General features: G+C 34.9%; 2 protein-coding genes and 1 long non-coding RNA gene across 4 annotated transcripts; all 3 read left to right on the forward strand.

The window, feature by feature from the left end:
• The first annotated feature begins 1,257 nt into the window (after positions 1–1,257).
• On the forward strand, positions 1,258–2,449 carry LOC106341010. The gene is made up of 3 exons (XR_001269558.1): positions 1,258–1,695; positions 1,897–1,986; positions 2,064–2,449. It is a non-coding gene; the product is annotated as an uncharacterized LOC106341010 (long non-coding RNA).
• Positions 2,450–3,722: 1,273 nt separating this feature from the next.
• On the forward strand, positions 3,723–4,977 carry LOC106340276. Its single transcript, XM_013779153.1, has 5 exons — positions 3,723–3,831; positions 3,914–4,300; positions 4,399–4,588; positions 4,682–4,736; positions 4,810–4,977. Exons 2-5 carry the CDS (start codon positions 4,109–4,111, stop codon positions 4,817–4,819), a joined length of 447 nt encoding a protein of 148 aa, XP_013634607.1. The 5' UTR covers positions 3,723–3,831; positions 3,914–4,108; the 3' UTR covers positions 4,820–4,977.
• Positions 4,978–10,565: 5,588 nt separating this feature from the next.
• On the forward strand, positions 10,566–13,824 carry LOC106337318 (transcription factor HBP-1a-like). Of its 2 annotated transcripts, XM_013776413.1 has the most exons (13): positions 10,566–10,744; positions 11,028–11,121; positions 11,188–11,244; positions 11,330–11,404; positions 11,610–11,699; positions 11,785–11,844; positions 11,933–12,105; positions 12,225–12,279; positions 12,538–12,568; positions 12,658–12,890; positions 12,971–13,048; positions 13,132–13,257; positions 13,353–13,824. In XM_013776413.1, the coding sequence occupies exons 2-13, from the start codon at positions 11,047–11,049 to the stop codon at positions 13,476–13,478; spliced, it is 1,179 nt and encodes a 392-aa protein (XP_013631867.1). In that variant the 5' UTR covers positions 10,566–10,744; positions 11,028–11,046; the 3' UTR covers positions 13,479–13,824. The 2 variants fall into 2 exon arrangements, with proteins under 2 accessions (XP_013631867.1, XP_013631868.1); XM_013776414.1 differs by lacking the exon at positions 11,330–11,404.
• Positions 13,825–17,236: the final 3,412 nt, after the last annotated feature.

Here is a 17,236-nt window from a genome sequence, read left to right on the forward strand (position 1 = left end):
CAACCGAGCTCTTCTGAAACGTCGATACGACATTAGTCCATGCATTCTCGTCTACCCTTCGATGCTATCTCCCGAAGACCGTAGAGAACCCATTTCACGTTCCCCGCCATTCTAATTTATCAATCAAACTTTACCGTAAAAACCGCGGAAAGCTCGTTCTTTATCGAAAGAAGCCGTAATAAACGCTTCGAGTCGGAAGACGGCCAAAAGGGACCAAAGACATGACTCGAGGCCCAACTTACGATTTCTTAGCCAACAGCCCGTAAGCCGCATGACGGTTTACGCTTAGTTCGCAAGGAAAGATAAATGTCAAGTCTCCGCGGATAAATACGAAATTTTGAAGATAATTACGAAGATCGGAAAAAATGGAATATCTCCATTTTTATGCTATGACGGCTTAAGGGCAGAAGGGAAAAAGCGTAAACCGACTTTGGAGCCAGTATATAAGGAGTCCTAGGCAAGAGGCATGGAGAGGGACTTTTCGAAGCAAACTTAGCACTTAGAGCGATTTAGGCATATTTCTGTTTTTGTTATTCGAGTAGCGACTCAACTAGGTTATTGCCGTCTTAGGGTTTTAGAACTAGGAATCTCGACGACAGCTCTCATAGCCCAGGCTCTTACCTTGTTGTAACGCTCAAACGCGAATTCGGAATAAGATCTACTTTGCTCTCTTTTCGATTTCTTATTTTATTACTATTCTCGTTTCGTGTTCTGATTGCTTGGCGTGTGGTATTAGCAGATATCTGGGACCTTTGGAAAATTAGTGTTTTCCTAGTTTCCTAATTTAAACGGAAATCGACAGTGCGAATTTTGGTTCTCACAAAAATCCAGATCGTTAATCACCGTTAAATCCCTGGTATGACCATCCAATCGTAATACTGCTTTCCTATATGTTTTTAGGAATTATAGAGATTCATATTTCGCAAAAATATGTGGATTAGAGATAGAGATTTGAATGAGTTGGAGTTTCTTATTTTGATGAGATTCAAACTAACATGTTAAAATCCAGAGGAAAGGTGTTTTTTTTATGGCTGAAGTTACATGTAGAATTGATATTTTTGATGAATAGAAAGAATATTACAAAGAAGATTACAAGCTGAGGCTTAAAGATTTCAAGTCATATGTATAGATCATACTCGCATTTCACCTTTGAAAACCTTTCGGTTGCTCTCATCTCGAAGCTGATGAGTTCTATAAGGTTCCTTGCTTAACCTAAACTACTTCACAAATGTGAAATTTTTATGTTGTACAGATTGGATTTTGAACCTGCACCAGCACCGTGCATGTGCATTAGCTTCACCGACATGAACGTGCTTAATATTTTTCGTGGTCAAAGCTGGTAGATTAATTCAGGTTTCAATAATATTTAAAACACTGCATATAAATAAACACATATTCGAATATTAATGTTTTGCTTATAAGGGTTTGATGATTTTTGGAATCTAACATGGAATTGATCGCGACAATGATGGCATGTATATGGTTTTAAAGTAGAGTAGCTTCTTTCAATTTAAAATAATCTGAGAAAAATATTATGGGCTAGATCTTGAAGATATATAATGGGCATATGTCTATTTTTATTGTGCAGCTTATAAGAGAAGTATTGAATATTATCATAGAGTCGTAGTTAATGAGATTTTGCTGCCACGAAGAATATAGAGTTCTCACATGTAAGACGCCAACGGAAACTATAACGTGAGTTTCTTCCTTTCTTTTATTCTTCTTATCTAAATGTTCTATGTTTTTTCTGTTCTTACTAATGCCACTCTTGAATAAAAACCATACAGTAGGCCCAACAAGGGAGACTAGATGTTTTATATTTTCCTCTATTCTTATCAGAAAATGTATTTTTCTATCAATTTGAGTAAATTCAGAATGGAAGTTTTGTTTGTTTAGATCACTGAGGAAGCTAGAGAGATTGAAAAGCAACTCAGACAGCCCACTAAGGACAAGAATGAAGCTATGCGAGGCCAAGACTTTGAGAAGGTATTGTCTTCGAGTTTATCTGACTATCTATAAACCCAAGATTAATGTTTACAATTCCATGAGTTCTTTTCCAACAGGCTGAAAGTATGACTAGAACTAGAACTTAGTGACGAGATAGCTGTTGTTTTAGTCAAAGACAAAGAAGTGAGCAAAGCTGAGACTGAAGCTAGACAAGCAGGACCTACTGTCACTGAATCCGAGAAAGTATTGTATGAAAAATCTAGATGTCTTCCCAATATTGCGTAGAGCCTTCACACGAGTTATTGTCGAAGACAGATGTTAAAGCTATTATATGGGCGATCCAACGTGCATGTGTTGGGCTCAAGAATCCGAACCGCCCAATCACAAGTTTCAAAAGTGTTGTATGTACTTTATATTGTGTGTAGTGATTCTTTCATGCTTCTTGATCCTACATCTAAAACATCACATTGTATTGTGTTTCGATGCAAACAGGTTTGTAAACTATGCATTTTCAAAATGTACTTATCATTTATCATACTTTTTTTTTGGTGACAAAAGTGTTTCACCATAATGGATTTACATATTCAGATTAAGTTGGCTAAGTAAAAAACTATATGAAACTAATACCTTCAAAAGTTAAAAAAACGATATTAATACAACACAAACATTGGTAAATGTTCTTTTTTTCCTTTCTCTAAAACTGTTCAATGTCATTTAAGGAATAAGGTTTGACTTACAAACTATTTTTGAAAACACACAAGTAAGACTTATACGGGCGGGCCAACCCTAGTATTACTATATTGTATGTTGTCAACCTACAAAAAAAGGTATAAGCCACTGCATTTTTAATCATACCAAATTATCGAAATTTTAAAATATATGAACAATTTTTAGATATAATGTAAACTTTATATCCAAAACATAAATCTAAACAAAAGGTAAATGTCTAGATTTTCTTAAACATTAAAATTTGAAAACACTGAGAGTACATAAAATTTAAAAGTGTTTTATATAGAATAGTTACACACATATTATTCTGATATAAAATAGAATACACATGTTCTAACTTATAATTACTAACTTACTTTATATGTATTGTGTAAAAAAAATTAAATGGCAACATGTTTGGAGAAAAATCTATGCTTTTAGAGTAAAGATCAAAACTCTCATTTAGTTTTTTAGTAAAAAAATAAAACACATCATGAAGTAGGATAATTTAGAGATGAAAAAAAGGAAATTAATAAAAAGTGGTTTGTAGGTTCATATGGACAAATTTGTCATTAGTAAAATAAATAATTAGAAAGATGGTAATATTTTTCTTAGATTGAAGTTTACATAAATATTTTATGATTCTTCATGATCAGTTATATTCTCTTATGTTAACATATCATATATATATATATATATATATATATATATATGTATAAAATTAATTAGTTTGATATATAAAACTTAATTAATCTCATCATTGGTCTCGTTTTGGATCAAGTTTAGTGAAAAGTTGATCTCAGATCTCCAATTTTGCAGACCGTCAACGTAAAATAATAATCCATATATAGATGTATTATTTTTTCGCATCTAAGACTAATTGAGGATAGTTAATATAGTCGGTCATCATTTTAGAAAATTAATATAGTGTATAAGTTTAGCTCGATGGGGTTAAATCATGAAGGAATTAAAAAGAAACTATCCGGGGCAGAAAGCGAAATTTGAGAAACATGTAGGGACTGGAGTGAAATAAATAGGAAATAGTGAGGAGGATATTATTATATTAGAGAGAGAGTTCCAGAAGAAGGGGAACGGATCTCAAAACAAATTAGGGTTCCAAGGAGAGGGAGACGATATCTTTGATTCTTGACGAGGCAATGACTGAAGCATTTGAAGGTACGATTCAAGTTTAGTTTCGAATCGAATGTTTTATAAATTACTCTCCCGATTTCGATTTGGATAAACATGTCTGACTCAGGCTGGAATCGATGGCTCGAAGCTCCGTGTTTGTTTTGGCGACCTGGGGATTATAACTATCAGACGCCTAAGCATGATCCCAAAAAGGCTATCTACACACCTGAGCAAGAGCAAGAACGAATTAAGGAAGAAGTAGATAATAGCGAGGTAATAATAATAATAATAATTCGTTATTTGTTTTCTTTTGCAATAGAATATGTTTGATTATTTATATATATATGTGAAACACAACATCGATTTCGACATCGATTTCGATAGCTTCCGTTGCGTTTTCAACTACCATCGTGCTTACCTCGACGCGAATGAGTTCGTGGATGAGCCAGACACCACTGGAGATTTACTCGTGAGGCTATCCAAGGAAGCCCTCGATGGTCGCAATGCAACATATGTTAGAGCTCCTCCTCCTCCTCCTCCTACCTCTACTTTAATTGTGCTTCCAATAAAATAACCTTCTGTGTTAAAAAAAAAAAAAAAAAAAAAAAACAGAAGACAGATTTCGAGTTTGCCAGCGTTGTTAAAGCCAACTTTCACTACTCTGCTGGATTCATGTTTCTCATAACGTTTGAAGTTCGTGATCCTTATGATGGTCTGATCAAACCATTCCAAGCAAGGGTGCGCCACCTTAAACATACCTTCACCGAGCATGTCTTCTGCAGGCCTAAACCCAACGCCGGAGGTATTTTCTTGTTTCTATGCATTTGTACATTGTGTATTCTTCTTTTGAAACTGGTTGATTCTTGAAATTTATTGTATTTTTTTTTTTTGACAGTGGAATACTATGGGACTGCCAAGACAGATTTCGAGAAAGATACCAAGAAACAAAGGTAGCACAATATCTTCCAAGAGTCTTTACTTTACATACTTGGATGAGTTGATTGATTTGGTTTCCCTTTGCAGATTGGAGTAGTAGGAGCTTTACTATGCTACGAGTAGTGAGTAGTGAAACCTAAGAGAGACGTCTCTTGTTTAGTTATCTATTTACTTCCTGACTCTTGTTCGTTTTCGTAACACTCAAGTGTGACTTTACTTCTTGTGTTCCATTGAATAATAGACTTATCGGACGAATTGTTTCTTGTGTGTTGCTCTCTCTCTCTCTAGACGTCTTTCTAGTCCTGGGCATATTATCCGAAATCCAAAAACCGAACTGGAACCGAACCGAAAAAAACGAGACCGAAACCGATCCGAAAATTACAAAAACCCGAACGGTTTCTATATTTCTAAATCCGAAAAACCGAAACTGAATCGAGACCGCGAACTGGGACCGAATCGAAAACCGAATAGATATCCGAATATTTTGAATATATTAAATATATTAATTATTTTTAATTTTAATATATATAAAATATACTCTATAAATAAAAATTATGTAAAAAATCCGAACTACCCGAATAAACCGAATATTTTTTCGGGTAGTTCGGATTTTTTATTTGTGGATGAGCCAGAAACTTGCTAAAACATTTCTCTTTTAGCTGCTTTACCATTATCCAAGTAACAATACAATGTTCTGAAACTAAACTTTCTTTTTGTAACGTTTGGAACAGAAATGTTTTAGCAAGTAAAAGAAAGAAATAGATAAAATAAAGGGAAAATTGGAAAAAATTGATACTTTGAACTTTTGTTGGTCCTTTTAGGACTTTTGATATTTTTGGCAATTTTGGACATGTTTTACCCTTCTTTTATGGGAAAAATAGTAAACTGAATTTTAAAAATGTAAAAAAATATGAAAACTATTGGAAACATAATTATAATTATGACAATATATATGTTTAATTTTTTTTTTTAAATGAAATCATAATTTATTTTATCTTCTACTTACAGTTAGAATACTCATTCTAGTTATCTACTTAATCTATAAATCAGATACTAAGTTTTAAACATAGGTATATCAAGGATATATAAGGTATAGTAACCTTTCTTATATATTCTAACAAAGCTAGAATATGTTACGTCATAATCAAAAAAGATGTTTTCAGTCTACCTACAGCTTGATAACGACATATAGCCATAACTCAATGATATACCTCGGCTAGATTATGTGTCATAACATGTTCTACCTTTTACCTTATATGACGCCTATAGGAAGAATATGTTTCTCACCTACTCTACTGTGTTCTGCGTAGGTAGTATACATATTCTAGGCAAATCCGAAAAATATGGAAACTTCCATATTCAGTCAAAGATGTTTCCTAAATCTAAACTAAATATACTCTAAATCTCTCAAAAAATATTTTTTCCCACGTTTTTCTCATCTTCCCACTCCGATGATCTTTTTCTCTTCGTTCTTTGCGTTTCTCTCTTTTTCATTTAATATATTTTCTGAATCTATTTTAAATCTACCATAAAATTTTTCATAAGTATATATATTAAATATGTGGAAAATAAACGTTACTAGCTTATAGCTCAGTGGGTTGTGCTATATTGCTTGGTTGAACAACCCAGGTTCGAATAGAGGGCTGGTTTTTTATTTTTTTTCGTTTTTAGTGATTTAGGAAAAAACAATTATACCCTCTTCTTCTTTAATCATCTCTGCAACTCTACTTCTCTCATCCATGGCTTTTAAGCTTTATTTTTCTGCGTTTTCACTAGTTTTCTTGTTTTTTATACCTTACATAACTTAGATCTACAAGGAAATATTATATTGATCTTAAAACCTAACAAAAACAGAATAATCGTGTAATACAACAGAATAACACAAAACGTCACCGTCACTTACCTTTTCACGAGTACTCGGCCAGCGAATCGTCCACCAGGGCGAGTTTTAGAACATGACTTTTGCCTCTTTCGTGGATCCTTTTCTTTTTAACTTTCTGTTTTTATTTTTTTTCCTTTAAAAAAAACTTAAATTAATTACGAATATTAATATTAATTTGGTTAATTGAAGGGTATAATTGTATTAAAGGAAATATAAATCCTATTTACTAAATAATCTTCTACAAGTTATGAGACAAATCTAAGTTGAGAATGTCTCATTTTTCCTATTTTCTCTAAAATAAAACACACACAGGTAGACGAGCGAAAAAAGGGAGAAACACACTCGACAAGATCTAAACTAGAAACATTGTGAAAGAGAGTAGAAAAAAAAATGGAACAGAATTGCTGTTAAGCAGATTCGGATTCAATTCGTTGTAACCAGTGCCGGCCCTTGGGAAGCGAAGGAAGCATGTGCTTTTGGCCGTTCAAAGTTTATAAACATTTTCGGCCATTATCCTGATGTAAATTTCACTTAGTGCAAGTGCAGCGGTAAATCGTTAGCCTTCTTCTTATAAGAGGTCATGAGTTTGAAACTCATGTTGAACATTTTCTATTTTCGTACATAGTGACCCAAATTTTTTTTTGAGCTTCCAGCCCAACAAAACTCCGGGCTCCTCTATAACCAAAACTTTCATTCCATGAATGATACTCTCTCCGTTTCGATATAGATGATGTTTTAAGTGATTTTTGTTGTGTCAAAATAGATGATGTTTTCACATATCTAGATAACTTTATCAAAAACTGTGTAGTCAGTTATGTTTTTACTATTTTTGTTTATAGTTAGATAAATTAATTTTAAATTATATTTCTAATAGTTAAAAAAAAAATTCTTAATATGTGCATAAAGAGTCAAAACTTCATGAAACGGAGGGACCGAGTGAGTATTAACCATTTAGCGAAAAAAATAAAATACACACACACAAGTAAAAGAGAGTGCAAGCTGTTTTAAGTGTAAACAATGGAGAATGAAGCCTTCCTAAGTCCAAGTCTGTAAACAAACTGTAAAGGAGAAAAAATCCATTAGTGAATCACAGGAAAATAATTTTGATACCAACTTGTTTCGTTACATCAACCATAACCTTTTCAACCATCTCATATAGTCATACCTCTCGTATGTCTCAAGAAGATCCTGTAAAGAATGAAGTTTCCAAGACAGAGTTTATTTACATGGACCGCATAGAGTTGCGATCACAATCCCTCGCTGTCAACAAAGCTGTTGAGTTAAGATTGTAGAATTTTCAGACAGCCTAGTGAGAGATTCGTCTGTGTAAACAAGTGGTAAGGTAAATCAAACATCTCTTCTCCATGCAACATTTCCTCCACCATTTGGAATATAACTTCATAAACATCATCCTCTACACGAATACAGCTCCAATTCACATCTTCTAGAGCCAAAAGATCTTGTATGTGGTCCCTTATAAACTTTGAAAGACCATCGTAGTCCTTCTTCTTACGTTTCTCTTCATTTTCATCTCGCGACCCGATGTATCGTGTGTAAAGAACATCAAGCAGCTCTCCTCATGTGTCAAGCATCACAAATGTAGTTTGTGGATTTCCAGGTCCCTATCAACACGCTAGGACTCTCAGCGCAGCTTTTTCATCTTCTTTCTTTTGAAATGGCCTTGAGAACGCTTTAAGAGACTTGGTTACATTGTGATAATCAATCCTCCTTGTTTCTTCTTCAAAAACGTTTTGTATAGTAACCACTAAAAGAGGTTTTCCTTTTCCAAAGAAGAAAGACACTTTCTATCAAAATCCATAATCATCCCCAAGACCTTATGCCACTTGGTCTCAGGTTAATTTCATCTTGTCATCATTAATCTCTAATAAACTCCGGCATTGCTCTTTCCGATACATAGAAAAGAACTGTACCTCTAACTTGTGCACGTGATATAGCTCCAAGAATCACGAAATTTCATCCTTCTCTGGAACATGATCCAGTTGGGCGTAAATCCAATTCCTCTCTTCCTCAATGGCTTCTTCAGATATCTGAATTCATTAAGAAAATCAATCGTCCAGATTTCATCATATCTCTCTGTCACGTACTTATTAAGATTTGGTTCCAATTCATCTTCGATCCTTAGAGTAGACAACCAAATCATTTTCCCGTAGTTTTTATAATAAGCGTTCAGATCAGTTCCTTGCATGTATTTCCTTTTCTTGACACCGTTCCTCACTATCATCTTCATCGATAATGTAGTCTCTCAATTCATCATTAACATCAGATTTCTTTAAACGTTTGGACTTGGTCATTTTCTGGAGATTGTTGTTGTTTTCCTAGAGAAGCTGATAATCGTCTTCGTGAAGATTGAAATCATCTTTCTTTTCTCCATCATGATGATCATCACTACATTGCATCTTTTCTCCTTCAACGTCATCACCTTCCACTAAAAACCCATCACCATAGTCGTAATGATCTTCCTCTTTAACAATCTCCTACTCTCTGTCGAAAACAAATCGGAATTTTCAGAAAAGAAAAGAAGAACAATAAACTCAAAGGGACTTAGATTTTATCTACCTTTGTCATGGTGGACGTTGTTCCTCACCATGACTAGTTCAAGAAGAACAAAAAGCCCTAGAGGGTTAGGGTTTGGAGCAGCGCTTTTTATGGAACAATTTTTTTTATTAGTTGCACACTGTCATGTAGTGATTTTTAGTGTAAAAGGCCAATTAAAGCTTCTTTTTCTATTTTTCAAATCCTTTGGGTGTTTTTACCACATGTGAAAGTGAACAACAAATCTGAACGTTGTAACATGCAACGGTCTATACATAAAGTACATTCTCGTCTCGCTCCGTAAGCCAATTTCTGTAAATGAAGCTATGTGAGATTCCTTCTTTGTAATGTTGATTATGTTCTCTGTTCGATTTGGACAACAAAACAAATTCAAAACTATTATATGAAGAACAACAAATCGAAATCCCCAAATTTCAATTCGAAAACCTTAAGAAGAGAAAATTCCCAAATTTTGAAGAGGAATCATATTGAAATGGCGTCGTTGGAGGATCAAATCTTCGTGCACTTTGTCGGAGATGATGACAGTGTTCTTCGCCGGAGATGATGGAACGAAATCGAAGTCGACGTTACGTGGTCTTCACCGCCGTGAGAGAGAGCGAAGAGAAGAGATTCACCGCCGTGAGAGAGATTGAAGAGGAGAGGCTTGTGAGTTTTTTTCGGTTGTTTTATTTAATATAAAACAAGGGTATTAAGGATATTTAGGATACTAATAAATGTTATTTTTGTGACTTTTCTCTTCTAGTGCTATTTTTGAGACAAAAATTCAAAAATGTTATTATGGAGATTGCTCAAAATTTCACATCATAAATTTTAAAAATTTTAGAAAGACAGATAAGTCCCTATACATATTGTATGTAATTTTATGTTACATGAATGTTTTTAAGAATTTACGCATCTATCACGTTAAAGTTAGAGCGGTTACAGTCGTTTATGCCTTTAATAAGAAATTTCGTTGTTTTATTATATAACTAATCATAATTAAAAACAAATTTCAATAATTTATTATTTATCGTTATAAAAAAATAGTTTAAATTGTGTTTATCTAAAATTTACATCATAAAGTTTTAACCTTTTTTAAAAAGATGAACCCTTAATGAATAATTTGATTTTTGAATATAATTAACCATAAGTAAAAACGAATTTCAGTGACTTGATAATTATAATTATAACCCTTAATAAATAGTTCATAGTATTGTTAATAACAATTTAGGGTATCATATAACAAGTTAAAAATTTGAAGAAAAAAAAACTTTTTCAACAAGGTAAAACAAAAGGACTCAGTTTTGAATCTGGACTATGAATCATAAATAAGTTTGAAGGATGGGCTTTTAATATAAATAAATACTTAATATAGGCGAAAGAAGCAACTCGTATTCCTCCTCGTGAATTCCACGCCCCCCCCTTTCTTCTTCTTCTCCGTTGGAAACTCACAAACATATCAACCAATATTTTGTCTTTGGTCAAACACATTAATTCCCTCAATCTCTTGCAAATTTCAAAGCTCCTAGATTCACACCGCATACCCAGTTTTGTGCTCAGAGTTTTCAGACATCACCCGGTCGTTAGGTATTTCTATCGCATCTCAAAGTTCGTGTCTTTGGGGGGTAGATTCTGCGTTTCTTGTCTGAATTCGACTTGTTTTTTCTAGGGTTTCTGTTTTTTACTAGTGGGTTTTGTCGTTATCGTGTTTATCAGCTCTTACATTGTTACCTACAACGCCAATTTGATTGAGAAAGAGACGACCTTTATTGGTTAATTATTGGTATGAATGTCGAATTTGCTGGATGTGGTGGGGGGGTTTATGCATTAAGTAGATCTCGTGGTGTATTAGCTGAGCTCGTCTTTGCAGGTACCTCTCACTGGTGATAATGGCTAGCAATGAGATGGAGAAATCTAGTAAAGAGAAGGAACCTACAACGCCTCCTCCTCCTCCCTCTTCACAGGTTTTGTTCTACTTCCAGCTAGTTGTGATTCTGTATTTTATAATTGGCAATGTTATGTGTTTGCAGGAGCCTTCCTCGGCTGTGAGTGCTGGCATGGCTACTCCTGATTGGTCTGGCTTTCAGGTATAACACAGATTCCTCCGTTTATGAATCTGTTTTCTTGTTTCGTTTGAGCGTTATGGGTTCCTTTCTTTTGCTCCTTTGACAGGCATATTCTCCTATGCCGCCTCATGGTTTTGTGGCGTCAAGTCCACAACCTCACCCTTATATGTGGGGGGTTCAGGTAAAACTGACTGTTTTTTATAGATTCATCGCCTTTTATCGTGATGTATACATCAGTGCTTCTTGGAGGTTTGAGGTTTAGTTTGCATGAGTTCTAGCGTTTGATTTGATATTTCTAATGCCTTGGGAACTGGTCTTCTTTTGAGTCAAGATTAACTCCAACTATTAGTAGCTTTGATTGGTTGATGAATGTGAACTTTTTGCAGCATATGATTCCTCCTTATGGAACTCCACCTCATCCGTATGTTGCAATGTATCCCCCAGGTGGCATGTACGGACATCCTTCAATGCCTCCGGTACTATATTTGATTGCCATGAGCTATGTATTGAAACGGTGTGGTTGTTGATCATTTCCTTATAACTTATGTCGTTCTGTATCAGGGATCTTATCCATATAGCCCCTATGCTATGCCTTCTCCCAATGGAATGACCGAAGCTTCTGTGAGTTTGCGCCTCCTCATTGATAATTTTCTTTTTGTTGCTACCATTTTTTATTACCGGATCATAACTAAGAGATTATTTTATGCAGGGGAATACTACAGGCGGCACTGAGGGTGGTGATGCTAAACAATCCGAAGTGAAGGAAAAATTGCCTATCAAAAGATCAAGAGGAAGCTTGGGAAGTTTGAACATGATTACAGGAAAGAACAATGAGCCTGGGAAAAACTCAGGAGCATCAGCTAATGGAGCTTACTCTAAAAGGTATATGTAACTTGCTTGACTTTCTCCAGTTTAAGGGATGTGGCTTTTCTCGTAGGATTTAGACTTTCTCTGGACTTATTAGATCATAACACCATTATTTCACTGCTCTGAGATTACAGTGGAGAGAGTGCTTCTGATGGTTCAAGTGAAGGAAGTGATGCGAACTCTCAAAATGTAAGTTTTGGAAAGCATTTATCTTAATGTAGGCTCTCTTTCCAACCACTAGATTGACCTATTCATATCTGTCAATCTCGTATATTTTCTCATGTAGTTTTGCACATTGTCACACATAAGAAAAAAACAATATAGTTGTATTATTTGCCTCTAAGTTGTTTATGTTGGATCGTTCCGTTTGAATAGTCTTTAAGATATTTGCTCTGTCTATGGTTACTACTATAGTTGTGATTCGGATTTGCTTTGCTGTTCTTGTAGGGCTCGGGATCTGGACAAGAAGGGAAGGATGGTTGGTTTTTGATCCTTTAGTTTTTTTCCTTTCATTTCATTCATGTGACTTAACACTGTGAGAGTGCTTTATTGTTTTGTAAAATTCAGAGAATGGTGATTCTGCTAATGCCCCCCGGAATGGTACACCGGTGAGCCAGACCGTCCCAATCATGCCAATGCCAGCTGCAGGCCCACCGACGAATTTAAACATTGGGATGGAATATTGGGGCGCTCCTACTTCAGCAGCTATCCCTGGAATGCATGGGAAAGCATCTACACCGGTTCCTGGAGTCGCTGCTCCAGTCTCTCGAGATGGTAGCCATTCACAACCCTGGTTACAGGTGTGTGTGCTGTGCACTCCTCTGCTCTATTCCTTCTCATAAATACTCAAAACATTAAACATGCTTATCTTTGCAATCAGGACGATAGAGAAATTAAGCGACAGAAGCGGAAGCAGTCCAATAGGGAGTCTGCTAGAAGATCCAGATTGCGTAAACAGGTAACTTAAACAGAACCTTAAACCACGTCCATGTGAGAAAATTATGGGACATAGAAGAAGTTGTTTATGTGTGTGTGTTTCAGGCGGAATGTGATGAACTGGCACAACGAGCTGAGTTGTTGAATGAAGAAAACGCAAGCCTCAGAGCAGAAATCAACAGGCTCAAAAGCCAGTGCGATGAGCTCACCTCTGAGAATACCTCTCTCAAGGTTAAAAAAAAAGACTTGCAAATTTAGTTTTGAGAGCGAACAAAACGAACAGTAACTACTAACTAAGTTTGTGTAATTTGTTTTGTTTATTGCAGGATCAGCTTTTATCATTCCCTTCACTTGAAGGCATTAACATGGACAAGGACGACCAAGAACCAGAAGCCTATCAAACAGGCGTCACAGAGAGAAAGGTTGATGATACCTACAAAAACTCAACGTGAAAGAAAAAAAACATACAGCGAAACCAATTCATAACACAGAGTTACAAAAAAGTGGCAGCAGCCACAACAACAACACTCGGCGGTTCGTTGCTAACAGATGGTTGTAGGATATTACTATATTAGGTATTAGAGATCAATTGGTCTGGAATAGTTTCTTAGCCCTTTGTTGAAGATGGTTGGTCCTGTCTGTGTACTACGTAAGCTACTAAAGTGGTTTGAATCCTAGTTGCAGAAGAGAATCTGAGGCAATGTGCTTTTTATGTATCCAATGTACCATTTTTTAATTTAGATTTTTTTTTTTGGATTTTCACTTGATGAATGTGTTATGTTATTGCTGATTTTGATATTCGGTCGTATCATTTTTGTATAGATCCTAAAATTGGCCGTGGGTGGGTTTGGCTCTATCACTTGAGAAATATCTGAAAAGTCCAGGTTTGATATGGTATGAAAGCACTCATGTCATGAGATGAGATTGTAAGTTCAGAAGAGGATGTAGTGACAGGACTTATATGAGGAAGTTAATGATGACCATGTGCAGAGGAAAAATATCAGTGAAAGCTAGCTTGTGATGTTAGATATTAAAAGACAGGGGAAGCCTGGTTTACTTTGAATCCGGAGGGGAGGTGGGGGGGCTGGTTTACTTTGAATCTGGAGGGGGGGGGAGGCTATATATAAAAAAAAAAGTGTTAGAAAGGAAACGACCCATCAAAAACTATCTAAGCCCAAGTGGCGGTAGTCTGGTAGTAATCTTTTTTGGGCTTAGTGTGGACCGATCGTTTGTTACAAATCTACCATGTAAACAACCCAAAATTGGCCTAAGAAAAATGAAATCTATAACTGACGTACAACTCCAAAATTGGTATTCAAACTCGGATCAGGTAGTGTGGTACGCTTTCGGGCTAGTCCATTTTGTAGCACTAAGTGCATTTTTTCCAGAACCGACCGGATAGTGATAGGATTCATTAAAAAATAAGAACTACTACATCTCGATCCGCGCAACCGCGCGGATTTTTATTTTCATTTATTTTTATATAAACATTTTGTTTTCAATTCTAAATTGATATATATTATAATATATATGTATATATCAATTTTTAAAACATAATAAGTATACAATATATTTTTCATTGAATAGATTGTTTCAAACTTTCACATATATTTGTATCTTCTTCTATATATATATATATATTCGGATTATTATTTCATTATTAAAATCGTAACTATATATATAAAGATTAGTAAAATATTTTTTTATTGTCATATTCAAAGATATTGTAACTTTTCACAAATTTAGAAAGTTTTTTAAAAAATAAATCATTCGCTTCATAGATTTATATTATCGAGTAAATAATTAAACATTTAGTTTTTGTTTAATTTTTAAAATAAACTATATAGTTTAAAATTTGTTTTCATTAGTTTAAGGTGGTAAAGATTAATCATTGTTAGATAATATAATTTTTTTTATTTAAAAATAATCTTTATAATTTTAAAAGTTAACATCGACAAATATTTAAATATTTAATATATGGAGGTATAATATTACAATATTAAATTATATCTATTTAATGTATACTATCTATAAATCCAATTGATCATCTATTGTTTAAATTCAATTATTGATAGCCCAATAAAAATTTCTGGTAGGTCCAAAATATAAATGATAAGATTAGAGATTAAATGTAACATGACTTTATAAGAATATGTCAATTAGGTTCATTTTTTTTAAAATCACACATAAATCAAGGTTGTGACTTCTGCTTTAATATATAAGATATAAGCAACATGTTCAATGACAATATGTCATGAGGCTTCTCACTTGAACTGAAACAACCAAGTTTGTCTCAGAGATAAGCTGCTTAAAAAGGAAACTACTTGGGCCGAAAGCCTATTATAACTCTGAATTTCTCAAACGGCGTCGTTTCCACGAAGTCCTATGTTTTGGACAACGACCAAAGCCTTGTCCAAATCCGGGTTTTGTAATAGATCAAACCGGCATAGTTGAAAAAGATAATAATAAAAAAATAATCTAGGAAAACCCAATGGGAAAAACCATAGTTAGGTAAAAAGAGTACAACTACGTAAGCTCCCCCTCGATTGAGCAGTCATAGATCCTTCTGATGACGCATTCCAATGTTACGGACATGTTTTCTGAATACCGAAGTAGGAAGTGCTTTTGTGAAGAGGTCGGCTGCATTGTCGCATGATCGGACATATCTTACTTCAATCTCTTTCTTCTTCTCGAGCTCTTGAGTGTATGAGAAGAACTTTGGATGTATATGTTTTGTTCTATCACTTTTGATATATCCTTCCTTCGTTTGAGCAACACATGCTGCATTGTCTTCATATAGAATAGTTGGCCCCGTACTTTTGTCAATCCCACTACTTGAACAAATGTGTTGGCTTATTGATCTTAGCCATACACATTCTCTACTTGCTTCATGGAGTGCAATGATCTCAGCATGATTTGAAGAAGTAGCCACGAGCGTTTGTTTCTGGTAACGCCAAGATATAGCAGTGCCTCCGATCGTAAAAACATATCCTGTTTGCGATCGGGCTTTGTGTGGATCTGAAAGATATCCTGCATCTGCAAAACCAACCATTTGACCATTTGAATCTTTAGGGTAAAATAAGCCTAAATCAATAGTCCCTTGTAGGTAACGAAAGACATGTTTAATTCCATTCCAATGTCTTCGTGTTGGAGATGAGCTAAATCTTGCTAGAAGATTAACAGTGAATGATATATCAGGCCGTGTACAATTTGCAAGGTACATCAACGCTCCAATTGCACTTAGATATGGTACTTCCGGACCAAGTATCTCTTCTTTCTCCTCAGGTGGTCTAAATGGATCACTTTCAATATTAAGTGACCTAACGACCATCGGGGTGCTAAGAGGAGTTGATTTATCCATGTTAAATCGTTTCAACACTCTTTTAGTGTATGTGGATTGATGCACAAATATACCATTTTGTGAATGTTCTATTTGTAGGCCAAGACAGTACTGTGTCTGTCCTAGATCTTTCATCTCAAATTCTCCTTTGAGATAGTCTGATGCCTTTTGTATTTCTTTTTGAGTTCCAATAATATTTAGATCATCAACATATACCGCGATTATCACAAATCCGGATGTTGTTTTCTTGATGAAAACACATGGGCATATAGGATCATTCACATATCCTTCTTTTGTTAAATGTTCACTGAGACGATTGTACCACATACGTCCTGATTGTTTTGACCCATATAATGATCTTTGCAATTTTATTGCACATAACTCTTTAGGTTTGGAACTTAATCCATCATATCTAATGATCCGTATAGATATGTAGATATCATGGATCTGTAACAACATCCATGAGACGCATCTCAAGATTTTTATCAGCGGCTAGACTCATCAGGAATCTAAATGTGATCGCATCCATTACAGGAGAATATGTTTCCTCATAATCAATACCAGGTCTTTGAGAAAATCTTTGGGCTACAAGGCGAGCTTTATACCTTGTAATCTCATTTTTCTCATTTCGTTTTCGAACGAAAATCCATATGTACCCAACTGGTCACACATCTTCAGGTGTGATTACAATAGATCCAAACACTTTTCGTTTGTTAAGCGAATCAAGTTCGATTTGTATTGCTTCTTTCCATTTATTCCAATCATGTCTCTTTTGACATTCATATATGGATTTCGGTTCTGGATCATCGGTATCTTCATTTACCTCATTTGACATAAGATATGAGAAAACATCACCAATGTCATCATTCT

The sequence above is a fragment of the Brassica oleracea genome, chromosome C4, assembly GCF_000695525.1.
Source record: "Brassica oleracea var. oleracea cultivar TO1000 chromosome C4, BOL, whole genome shotgun sequence".
In the NCBI taxonomy this organism is placed as follows: Eukaryota; Viridiplantae; Streptophyta; class Magnoliopsida; order Brassicales; family Brassicaceae; genus Brassica; species Brassica oleracea.